This window comes from Chrysochloris asiatica, unplaced genomic scaffold, assembly GCF_000296735.1.
Source record: "Chrysochloris asiatica unplaced genomic scaffold, ChrAsi1.0 scaffold00022, whole genome shotgun sequence".
Taxonomy (NCBI): Eukaryota; Metazoa; Chordata; class Mammalia; order Afrosoricida; family Chrysochloridae; genus Chrysochloris; species Chrysochloris asiatica.
Genome location: NW_006408540.1, coordinates 26,625,290 through 26,638,693, shown reverse-complemented (window position 1 = coordinate 26,638,693; position 13,404 = coordinate 26,625,290). Strand labels below are relative to the sequence as shown.

The following is a 13,404-nucleotide window of genomic DNA, read 5'->3' as shown; positions in this document are numbered from 1 at the left end:
ACAGGAGTCCTGGTGTGATGCTGTGGGTTAATGCGTCAGACTGCAAAGCTGTTTGAACTGAAAGGTTGGCAGTTTAAGCTCCCCAGCTGCTCCTCGGAAATCCTTACAGGGTCACTATGGGTCGGAATCGACTCGATGGCACTTTACAACAACAACAAATTAATGTCACTGTATGCAAATCTAGTTAATTTTTAAGACTTCTATAGTATTTGGCATATAGCCCACCATTGTCTGTCGGTTTGTCATACTATGGTGCCTTGCATGTTGCTGTGATGTGGAAGCTATGCCATAGTTATTTAAAATACCAGCAGGGTTACCCATGGTAGACAGGTTTCAACTGAGCTTCCAGACTCAGACAGACTATGAAGAAAAGGCAGAGTACATCTGAATGTCAGCCACTGAAAACCTTATAAATAACAGTGGAACATTGTCAGATATAGGCCCAGAAGATGAGCCCATCATATCAGAAGGCACTAAAAGTACAACTGAGGAGGAGCTGCCTCTTCCAAATAATGTTTACCATGATGACATAAATAGAGTAAACCTTTCAGGACAGTTTGCTGATGGGGCGCAACTCAAACTGTGGAGAAACAGCTGGAAATATTCATTAATAATCAGAACATGCAATGCACGAAGTATGAATCTGGGAAAATTTGAAGATGTCAAAAATGGTATAGAATATATACAAATCGATATCCTAGGTATTAGTGAGCTGAAATGGACTGGTACTGGCTATTCTGAATAGGACAATCATACCCTTTACTATGCTGAGAATGAGATTCAAGAGAAATGTTGTAGCTTTCACCATCTAAAATAGGGGTGGGGACTGTCTGGCCCACGGGATGTATATGGCCAGCGAAATCATTTGGTTGGGCCCTGCCAAGGCAACTGCAGTTCCAACTAACCACTGCTGTTGTTAAGTGTCGTTGAGTCAGTTCTGACCTACAGTGACCCTGTACAGGGTCTCTGAAGAGAGGCTGGTGAGCTTGAACCGCAAAACTCACAGTTAAACAAAACTTGCAGTCCAGCACATTAACCCACAGTGCCACACCAGGACTTTAACGGAACGACCCTGTCTAGGGTTTCCAAGGAGTAGCTGGTGGGTTTGAACTGCAACCTTGTGGTTCTGTACATTATCCTGCAGTGCCACACCAGGATTCTGGCTATCACATTGATGGTGGTGGTTATATGCCATGGAGTTAATTTCAACTCATAAGGACCTTGTATAGGGTTTCTAAGGAGCGGCTGGTGAATTTGAACCACCAACCTTGCAGTTCAAACTGATCTTGCAGTCTAGTGCTTATCTATGGTGCTACACCAGGACTCCTAGCTACCACATTCTTGTTGTCAAGTCACACATTGAGTCGGTTCTGACCCAGAGACCCTTCCTATATATAGGGTTTCCGAGGAGCAGCTGGTGAACTTGAACCGCTGACTTCGTGATTTAAACCAACTTTACAGTCCAGCTATTACATTGTTGTTGTTATTAAATGCTGCAGAGTCAGTTCCGACCCATAGCAACCCTGTATAGGGTTTCCGTGGAGCTGTGGGTGAGCTTGAACTGCCAATCTGTGGACCAAACTGACATTGCAGTCCAGTACATTAACCCACAGTGCCACACCAGGATCCTGCTATCACATTAGGGGTGAGTCAATTAAGTGTTTGATCAAATATAGCAGGCTAATTTTTAAGTTGATCATTTTGTACAGCCTGTGAATGATGTTATAAAATATGGGAGAAAAAAGTTCCCCACTCCTGGTCTAAAAGAACATGTCAAGATTTTTATTTTATTTTAATTTATTGTGAATTGAGTGAAGGTTTACAGAGCAGACCATCAGTTTTACACTCAATACATCAAATACTTTGTTTCATTACATGGTTGCAATCCCCTCCATGTACCAACAGTTAAACAGCATTTACCTCTATTCACTTTAAATATTGCATCTCTACCTTTGTTTCCCGCTTCATCTTTCCTCTGCTAACCTCCCTCTTGTTGTATATTGTCTGCTCTATCACCCATGTTAACACAATTACCCTCTAGTCCATGAATAATTTCCCCTCCCCACCCATTACCCCACACATAACCATCACAGATTGTTTCTTTTCAATAGAACCTTAACTTTTTACAATATTGGTCTTAATGTTTGCCCTTTTGTGACTAATTTCACTCAGCAAATGTCCTCCCTCCATGTTCAACCATGTTGTGAAGTGTTTCACAGGTTCAACATAATTCAACATTTTGTAGTATTCCATTGTGTACAGGTACCAAAGTTTGTTTAACCATTCTTTTGTTGATGGGCATTTAGGCTGTCTCTTTTTGATGTTTCTTGTAGATAGCATATTAAAGGATCCTGTTTTCTTATCCACTATACTCTTTATGTTTTTTGACTGGTACATTTAATCCATTTACATTCAGTGTAATTATAAATTGCTGTTGTTAAGTGCCGTCAAATCGACTCCAACCCATAGCGACCCTGTATAGGGTTTCTGAGGAGCAGCTGGTGAGCTTAAACTGCTGACCTTGTGGTTCAAATGGCTTTGCAGTCTGGTGCATTAACCCATAATGCCACACCAAGGCTCCCTATCAATAGGTATGATGAATTGATTATTGTCATTTTTGGAGTGTGTGTGTGATGCTGGATCCTTTGTTCCTTATAATTTTCTATGCTGAGTTCATTTTGTTTGTGGGTTTCCTTGTTATTTTCATTTCTGTTGTGTTAATGTAAATCTTCCTGATTTTCCTCTTTTATTTTGATGTGCAGGTGTTATTTTCTTTGAGGTTATCCTGCAATTTATTATTTTCCCTGCTTATAACAGTCTGTTTTATCTTGAAAACAACCTGACTTCCTTGCCATTCGGAAGTTCTGTATCTAAATTATTCTATCTTTGTAGTTGACTTCATTATACATTGATATCTTTGGTTATCTATTTTCAGTCTTGGAGATGGTTTTACTTTAAATACTTCTATATCTGAATTGAGTTCTGGGTAGTGTTGGCATCTCAGGTTGTGGTCTACTGTTATTAGTTTTCAATACAAAAAACACCCTTCACCATTTTTTTGTAAAGTTGGTCTGGTAATTAGAAATTCCTTCAATTTCTGTTTTTCAGGAAATGTCTTAAATTTCACCATCATATTTGAGAGGCAGCTGTCTTGGTTGGCAATATTTTTTTCTTTCAGAGTTGTGGATATGTCTCCCCACTGCCTTCTTGTTTCTGTGGAGAAAGCAAGAGTTTAGTCTTATTGGTTCTCCTTTGCAGGTAACTTTTCATTTTTCCTGGGTTGCTTTCTGGATTCCTTTCCTTATCTGATTTTGGAAAATTTGATTATGTCTTGGTGATTTTCTTTTGGGATCTATCCTGTTTGGGGTATGTTCAGTTTCGTGTATGCTTATGACCAACTCATTGACAATTTTCTCTGTCTCTCTTCCTGTTCTGAAATTCTGATCACCTGTAAGTTGTTCCTCTTCATGGTGTCTCACATAACTCTTAGGCTTTCTTTGGATTTTGTCATTCTTTTTTCTGATTGTTCTTCTAGTATACTAGCATTGAGAGATTTCTCTACCAGCTCACTAACTTTAATTTGGGCTTTCACTGCTTCACATCTACTCCTTTTTCATTTCAATGTATTATCCATTTCTGAAAGCTTAATATCAATCTTCTGGATTTCGAATTGCAGGTTTTTTATTGTTTCAAAATTTGCATTTATCTGTTAATTGTTGTTGCGCTTTCCTGAATTCTTCTAAAATTTTTTGTGTTCTCCTTTTGCTTTCCTCGATCTTTCTATCAATCCTTTGAAAGTACCTAATTAACATTCTTTTGAATTATTTCTCATTAGTTCCATTTATTTTTCTTCTTCAGAAACATTTTCTGTGTCTGCATCTTGGTCACTTGTTTGAACTTTTCTGTCTTGTTTCTTCATGTAAGCTAAAATTGTTCTCTCTGGGGCACGATAGAATTGTCGAATTTGTAAAAACAAACAGGGCAGTTGTTGGGACCTGGAGCAGAGAAATCTCTGGTGGACTCCTGCAATTCAACAAGCTCACGAAGTGGTTGTAGAAGGGATGTGACAGCAGAGTTTCTGACCCTAGATGGAGTTCCTATTGGCCTTGGTGTTATCGATGTTCAGGGCACTCAATCCAGAGGTATGGGAGCCCTTGAGGAGCTAGTTTCAGTGTCTGTTGGGACCACAGGGAAGCTGGGGGTGGGGGTGACAGGTTAAATGCTGGCCTGGTGACTCTGTGGATTTTGTAATTCTGAAGCCAAGTCCATCAGAATTCAGGCACTAAAGTGGTGTAGCAGACCCCCACCTCACATTGGTGTGGCTCCTAACCACACAGCTCTGAACTCGTAGAGAGCAGGGTCTGTGCTGGGGTTGGATGAGGTTGGGAGTTGGCCACACTTCTGGTCACAAAGGAAGCATAGAGAAAAAGAAGAAATCACAGGGAATTTGCTTTGCCAGTCCCTCCACTGCCAAAGCTGCTCACTAGATGGTGGAACCGCAAATGGATAGCTGTTCACCAATCTCCCTCTCTCACTGTCCTTGTTTGGCTTCTCCTGCCAGCAAGCACTCCATCCACCTCTCTACTCTTTCTTCTGAAGTTCCATGTGCCAGAATTTTCATCTGTGTCTGGTTTATTTGGTCTCTTATATCTTTGTTGCAGAGTATCCATGTAGCGCATTGGCCTTGTCTGCCATCTTGCTTGAAATCTCAAGATTATGTTGAAGTAAAATGCTGTGATAAAATAATATCCATGTATAAGGAAGACTAGCTAATTACAATATTATTCAAATTTACCCATTAACTACTAAAGCCAGGAATGATGACATTGAAGAATTCTACCAACTTCTTCAGCCTGAAGTTGATCAAACATGTAATCAAGATGTAATGATAATTACTGCTGCTTAGAATGTGAAGGTTAGAAACAAAGGAGGAAGATCAATACTTGGAAAATATGGCCTTGGATATAGAAATGATGATGGAGATCGCATGACAGAATTTTACAAGACCAATAACATATTCACTGCAAATACTTTTTAAAACAACATAAAAGGTGACATGGACCTCACAGACACACAACTCACCAGATGGAATACACAGGAATCAAACTGACTACAGCTGTGGAAAGAGACGGCAGAAAGGCTCAATATCAGTGAAAATAAGGCCAGAGGTAGACAGCTGAACAGACCATCAATTGCTCATAAGCAAGTTCAGGCTAAAGCTGAAGAAAATTAAAACAAGTCTATTGTTGTTACGTGCCATGGAGTCGTTTCCGACTCATAGGGACCCTGTACACGGTTTCTGAGGCTGTAAATTTTTACAGGAGCAGAAAGCCTTATCTTTCTCCCAAGGAACAGCTGGAAGTTTTGAACTACTGACCCTGAGGTTCGTAAACACTATATTTGTTGTTGTTAGGTGCCATTGAGTCGGCACCAACTCATAGTGACCCTATGCACAGCAGACTGAAACACTGTCCAATCCTGGGCCAACCTCACTACTGTACTACACTGGAGGTTGGTGGCTGTGTGCTGCGGAGTCAGTTCCGACTCATTGCATCCCTGTACAGGGTTTCCAAGGCTGTAAATCTTTACGGGAGCAGAATGCCTCATCTTTCTCCCACAGAGCAGCTGGTAGTTTCGAACTGCTGACCTTGTGGTTTGCAGCCTGATTCGTAACCACTAAGCTACCAGAGCTCCTTACTGTACTATATATACTAGGAGAGCCAAAATATGACCTTGAGCATATTCCAAGTGAATTTAGAGGTCATCTCAAGAACAGATTTGATGCATTAGACACTAATGACTGAACACCAGAAAAGCTGTGGGATGATATTAATTAATAAATATTTATTGCTTTTTTTTTTTTTTTAAAAAGGATCTGGCTGTGGCTCTTGCAGGGTGCTGGATGGACGGCAAGGATGGGTTGCAGCATCTGTTTTGTTCCTGGTGGTGAGTACTGCAAAAGGATGTGAAGGAGCATATGGGCATGGACCAGTTTGGGAACAAATACTACTATATTCCAAAGTCCAAGAACTCAAGAGGACAAACTATTTGAGAAAATAGAATTGTATAAGTAGAATGGAAAAAGTAGTAGACTATGAAATAGGGAACAGCCCAACAGGGAAGCTTGGATTACAAAAACAATAAAGGTTCCACCTACTATGGAGGAAATTTTAAAGAATGAAAAATATAGAGATAAAATGAAAATAAAAAGCAAAGATTTTTTATGACAAAGCAAAACTCTTAAGCAAAGAAGAGCTCTTGGCTCTACTTGTTCAAACTCAAATCAAAGTATGGAGCCTTGGCTCCATACTTTGGAACAGAAGAGCCCTCTGAGGAATCTACCAGCACTGGGAAAACTTTCCAACCAGGATCCTGGGTGCCACAAGATGGCAAGAGCCAAAATAACAAATAAGCAGAAAGTTACTTTGTACACTAGTTCTCTATTCTATTAAGAATTTTTTAGTATGCCTAAGAAATGTGAGATTGAGAACAATAAAAACCGAATTTCCTTTAGACTTAAAGAAAAAAGGAAGGCAACAGGTCACTTAAAAAAAAAAAAACCAAACAAACAAAAAGACAGTATGAAGAGACAAGCCCAAAATGGAAATCAGAAGTGACTTTGAAAGTTGTTCTCCAGTGTGGTGTGGTGTTGTTAGCAATGGGCTTAAGCATAACAACAGCTATGAATGGAAGGCACCGGATGGGGCAGTGTTTCATTCTGTTGTGCATAGACAGGGTTGCTATGAATCAGAGCCTACTCAATGACACCTAATAACAATAGCACTTAGCTATTACTTGGTAGAGACAATTAAGAGGCTTCAGTTATCAACAAAATGCTACAAGGAATTCTTATTCTATGCACATGTGTTATTCTCCACAGCGTGTTGATCTCTACAGCAATAGTTTTCAAATATTTTTACCTAAGACTCATGTGAGAAATATATTTCCTAATAATCTTGTGTATGCACACATATACATGTGGTCCTGTGGGTTAATGCACTGGGCTGCAAAGTCTTTGAACCGCAAGGTTGGCGGTTCAAGCTCAGCAGCTGCTACTTGGAAACCCTACATAACGTCGCTATGGGTCAAAACCAACTCAATGACACTCAACAACACCATCATACATGTAAGTAAGTACTAGTGTGGCTCAATGGATTAATGCGCTGGACTGCAAAGTTGATTTGAACCGCAGGGTCGGTGGTCCAGGCTCACCAGTTGCTCCTCCGAAATCCTATACTGGATCACTGTGTGTTGGAACCAATTTGATGGCACTCAACAATAACATCAACAGACAAGTATATGGATATAAATTCAAACATCATGAAACTTTTCCCTTATAGTGTATTATGCACCTTGAGTATTTTCTGTCTTATTAAAAATTGAAAAAGTTACCACTTATTAAGTTTATTTTGTTGTTGTTGAGTGTCATGAAGTCAGTTCCAATTCATAGCAACTCTGTATAGGGTTTCCGTGGAGCAGCTGGTGAGCATGAACCACCGACCTTTTGGCTCAAACTGACCTTGCAGTCCAGTGCATTAACCAACAGTGCCACACTAAGTTTATTCTGTTGTTGTTGTTAAGTGTCATTAAGTCAGTTCCAACTGATAGCAACCTTGTATAGGGTTTCCAAGGAGTGGCTAGTGAGCTTGAACCATAAACCCTGAGGTTCAAACTAGCACATTATCCCACAGCAATACCAGGACTCTAAGCTTATTTTATATCCTACTAAATCTGTGGATTGGAAACCAGTATTTTGCTCTGTTGTCACTGTTAAATGCCATCAAGTCAGTTCTGAGTCCAATGCCATGATCAAAAACATACTAGTGTTTTTAACTAGTTATAAACACTACTGATTTTCTAGAAAATTAGCTATGAAATGATTTTTCAATACATCAAATAACCTAGCAGTTAACAGTATGGGTTCAAATCTTAGCTCTACAATTTGTTTTCCTGAGTCTCAATTTCCTCATTTGGAAAATGGAGATAATATCTACCTCATGGGTTTTTGTGAAGATTAATTAAAAAATATATATGTAACTTAACTACAGTGCTTGACAGTTGTACATGCTCAGTTAACAGCATTTTCTAGTAATTGTTACTGTTATAATGATGGCAATTAAAGCTACTTATCCTTTAAAAAACAAACTCACTGCCATCAAGTCAATTCTGACTCACAGCCATACAGAGTTTCCAAAATTGTAATTTTTCAAATTACTATAATATTTGTAAATTAACTCGATGGCACCTAACAAAGACATACTGTTTGGTAAAGATTTTTATTTCCTATTCTTATTAAAATAGTACTTTGTTAATTTTAGGCTCCTGGTGAATAGGTTTTAGAAGACAGATTGATAAATTGACACAGAGCGGGATTTTTTGACTATATTCTACAGAGTCATTGAAATGCTTTGTTTTTCTACTCACATGTCTATGCAGCCCTCAGAACAGTCGCACGATTCAGTAAACATATTGGAAAAGCTGTTTAGATAATAGGCTCGTGGCCATATATTCTTCCTGTACTTAAAATGTGGAAGCTTTCTATTGTCAATTTCATTACAGAAAGAAACGGGCACAGATTCCACTCCATAGCTAATATCCACATCAGAAACAATTTCTTCTTGATTTTGGTAATTCCGAGTCAACTGAACATAGGTATTGAAAGAAAAGTTATCTGTAAATAAAAAGTTACACTCTGTCTCAATCAGGTAACGAAAAACTTCCTCCACGTTTCGTAGACTCCTTCCACAAGGGGTCTTATAACTCACATGGAGTGCTGAAGAATGAGAGTTTGTCTTTGCGTGTTGCCTTTGGAAGTGGCATTTGATTGGCAGTTGCAGAGGATTTTCTCCTTTGACAGTTACCGGCATTTTTATCAGACAGGCACTAGAACACTCATGATTTTGGTAAGATAAATTCAAAGATGATTCTTTGTCTCTTGAGTTTGCAACTTCATTTTCTAAAGGGGTAATTTCCTTATTTTCTGTAGATCTGTAAAAAATAATTATTTATTAGTACTCAAATTTTAGTACAGTTCCCCATTTTTAACAACACTGAACACTTTGGGTAATAATCAGTCTCTATTATCTTCTTTTTGTTGTTGCTAAGTGCCATCAGAACCTACTCGATGGCATTTAACAACAACAACAACAACAAAGTGCCATCAATCGGTTTTGACTCACAGAAACCTTCTATGAGGTTTCTGAGGAGCAGCTGGTGGGTTTGAACTGCTGACCTTGCAGTTAGCAGCCACACCAAGACTCCAGATACTGATATAAACATTTTACTATATATTTTAAAGTCATATAAAGGATATACCTAATTGTAGAATAAATACCCCAGAAAGCTATAGTTATCACTGCAATTTTTTGTAAGTGCTTTACCGCACCTAGCAAATTTAGAGCTCATTTACATTTGGAATATATACTCAATAAGGAGCTACGGAAGGTTATGTCTTCAGACATGCTTTGTTCAAACATTTTGCCTGGAAAAAATAAAAATTAGCCAAAAAAGAATTATCAAGAATTCTTTCCACTGCTTGTCTTCAAATGATTTTTTCTCCCCATAATAAGTAGTCCACTTAGCAATGCAATTACACATTTGAAAATAATGGCAAAATAAGGGGGGGAAATTTATGAAAGGATACCATTTAGAAGTATGTTTAGAAGTCAGATTTTGAACTTCCACAAAGAATCTGAATCTGAATCTCATATTTTTTATCATTAGGTATATACTATACTTATTACGGAGTCCTGGTGTGGCACTGTGGGTTAATGCGCCAGACTGCAAAGCTGTTTGAACGGCAAAGTCGGAGGTTCAAGCTCACCAGCTGCTCCTTAGAAACCCTATACAGGGGCACTATGGGTCGACAGCACTTAACAATAACAACAAATACTTATTATAAAAGAGAGATAGGTAGAGATTTTTATATTTACTATATAAAAACATAAAACTTTATGAATAGCAGCAGAACACTGTCAGATATAGTGTTGGAAAATGAAAACATGAATGTCACAATATTATCAGATATAGTGTTGGAAAATGAAAACATGAATGTCACAATATTATCAGATATAGTGTTAGAAAATGAAAACATGAATGTCACAATATTATCAGATATAGTGTTGGAAAATGAAAACATGAATGTCACAATATTATCAGATATAGTGCCAGAAGATGAGCCCCTCAGGTTGGAAGGCACTCAAAATACGACTGGGTAAGAGCTGGCTCCTCAAATTAAAGTTGACCATGATGAAGTGAATGGAGTGAAGCTTTCAGAACCTTCATTTGCTGATGGGGTACAAATCAGAATGAGGAGAAACAGCTAAAAATATACATCAATAATTGAAACATTAAATGTACGAAGCATGAATCTAGGCAAACTGGAATTGTCAAAAAGGAAATGGAATGTATAAAGATTGATATCTTAGGTATTAGTGAGGTTAAATGGACATGCATTAGCTATTTTGAGTCTGACAATCATATGGTTTACTATGCCAGGAATTACAAATTCAAGAGGAATGGCATAGAATCCATCATCAAAAAGAACATCTCAAGACTATCTTGAAATACAATGTTGTCTCTGACAGGATAATATCCACACGCCTAGAAGGAAAAGCAGTTAATCCCAGTATTATTCAAATGTACACACCAACCACTAAAGTCAGTGGTAATGAAATTGAAGAATTCATCCAACTTCCTCAGTCTGAAATTGAAAAAAACATCCAATCAGGTGTATTGATAATTATTGGAGCTTGGAATGCGAGGGTTGGAAACAAAGAGGAAGGGTCACTAGCTGGAAAATATGGCCTTGGTGATAGACATGATTCTGGAGATATGACAGAATTTTCCAAGACCACCAATGACTTACTGATCGCAAATAAATTTTTTAAAACAACATAAATGGACCTCACCAGATGGAATATACCAGGAATCAAACTGACTACATCTGTGGGAAGAGACATTGGAGAAGCTCAATATCATCAGCCACAATCTGTGGAACAGATCATAAATTGCTCACACGCAAGTTCAGGCTAAAACTGAAGGTAACTAACTGAAACAAGTAAATCAGAGTGAAAATATGACCCTGAATAATCCTACATAAATTCAGAGACCATCTTAAGAACAGATGTGATACATTAGAAACTAATGACTGAAGACCAGAAGAGCTGTGGGATGACATCAAGAACATCATGCAGGAAGAAAGCTAAATGCCATTAAAATCACAGGAAAAAAAGAAATGGATACCAAAAGAGACTCTGAAACTTGTGCTCAAGCATAGAGATGTTAGAGTTACTAGAAGAAATAAGATAGTAAAAGAGCTGAATAGAAGATTTCGAAGGTCAGTTTGAGAAGATAAAGTCAAGTATTATAATAGAATGCACAAAGACCTGGAGTTAGAAAACCAAAATACTCTCAGTATGTCTTAAGATGAAAGAATTTAAGAAAAAATCCAAGCCTCGACTTGCAATACTGAAGGATTTTATGGGCAAAATATTGAATGATATAGAAAGCATCAAAAGAAGACAGCAAACAACCTATACAAAGAAAACTACAAAAACACTACTACAAGAAACTAAAAGAGACTTACAAAAGTGGAAGAATGTACCATGCTCCTGGATAGGAATACTTAACACTGTGAAAATGTCAATACTGCCCAAAGCAATTTACACACATGATGCAATCCCAATCCAGATTCCAATGACATTCTTCAAAGAGATGGAAAAAACAATTATAAACTTTATACAGAAAGGAAAGAGACCCAGGATAAAGCAAACCATTGCTTAAGAAGAATAAGGTTGGAAACCTCTCACTCCCTGATTTAAAAATGTACTACACGGCTACAGTGGTCAAAACAGCCTGGTACTGGTACAATGAAGGATACATTGATCAATGGAACAGAATCGAGAATCTAGATATTAACCCATCCACATACAGCCAACTGATTTTTGACAAAGTGCCTAAATATATTGCATGGGGAGGAGACAGTCTCTTCAACAGATGGTGCTGACAGAACTGAAAAGCGATATGCAAAAGAATGAAATAAGACCTTCACCTCTCACCTTATATAAAAATCAACTCAGCATGAATTAAAACCTAAATATGGGATCCGGTGTTCCGTCCAAGCAGGACAATGTGGCCTTTGACTGAAGAGGAGACTCAGGTGATGTTTGAGAAGCTCGCGAAATACATCAGAGAGAATCTTCAGCTGCTCGTTGACAGACCCGACGGCACCTATTGCTTCAGGCTGCACAGCGACCGGGTGTACTATGTGAGAAGCTGGCCACCAACATTTCTGGGGACAAGCTGGTGTCCCTGGAGACCTATTTTAGGAAATTCACAAGACCCACAAGTTCCGGTTGCATGTGACAGCTCTAGATTACCTGGCGCCCTATGCCAAGTATAACGTGTGGATAAAACCTGGAGCAGAGCAGTCCTTCCTATATGGGAACCATGTATTGAAATCTGGGCTTGGTTGAATTACTGAAAATATCAGTCAGTACCAGGGAGTGGTGGTGTACTCCATGGCCGACATCCTATTGGGCTTTGGGGTGGCAGCAAAGTCTACACAAGACTGCAGGAAGTAGATCCCATGGCGATTGTGGTATTTCATTAAGCAGACATTGGGGAATACATAAGGCATGAAGAGACACTGACTTAAAATGAAGTCATCTGAAGGAATTGTGGCTGTGTGGAAGGGCCTTGGTTTGTGTCCTGTGTCAGGGTTGGTGCCACCATCATTTGTGTTTTGCCAACAGTGTAACTCTTTAGTGACTTCTTGGTTTAATATTCTATTACAAATGCAGGCTGGATTCTTGCTATAGAGAAATGGCTTTAAAATGGGGTTTTAGATTTTTGTGTTTGTGACTACAGGGAATATGTGTTGTTGTTTTTTTATTTGAATCAGAGGATTTCTTGTTAATCTTCAGAACTTAAAAGACTAGCTTGTTACTGTTATCTATGATAACACTACTTTCTAGATTTGTGATGAAAATCTGATGAATTTATTATTATCGTGAGTGATATTGTCATGTCAGACCTATAGGTCGTGTTTGGAATTTTACAAGTGAAATTTAACTAAAATAATAGGGCAGTTCTATTTTTCTATAATGTAGAAGCTATGTGTTGTGGGAGAGCACCTAAAGTCAACCGCCCCAGTTCTGCCGTTTACCAACCACATACAGCCTTAGATGAGTGATTCAGCTTTTCTAAGCTTTGCTTGAAAAAAAGAGTTTTAACCTTCTACCTATGGTTTTTTAAATTGGAGATCATGATTGTAAAACACCCAGTATGGTTCCTGACAAATTCTAGATACTCAATAAATGATAAAAATTACTATTTTCCACTGCAAAAACAAAAACAAAAACAAACAAACAAAAAAACAACCTATATATGAATCCCAGAATT

The 13,404-nt window shown here is 38.3% G+C and overlaps 1 protein-coding gene and 1 pseudogene across 1 annotated transcript in view; one reads left to right on the top strand and one right to left on the bottom strand.

The window, feature by feature from the left end:
- Window positions 1-13,404, bottom strand: part of SETDB2 (SET domain, bifurcated 2) — an 80,318-nt gene that overhangs the window by 16,107 nt on the left and 50,807 nt on the right. Inside the window, exon 5 of the mRNA XM_006837697.1 lies at window positions 8,425-8,988. Coding sequence (XP_006837760.1) covers window positions 8,425-8,988 — 564 coding nt within the window. The remainder of the gene's footprint in view (window positions 1-8,424; window positions 8,989-13,404) is intronic.
- Window positions 12,131-12,658, top strand: LOC102815786 (annotated as a pseudogene).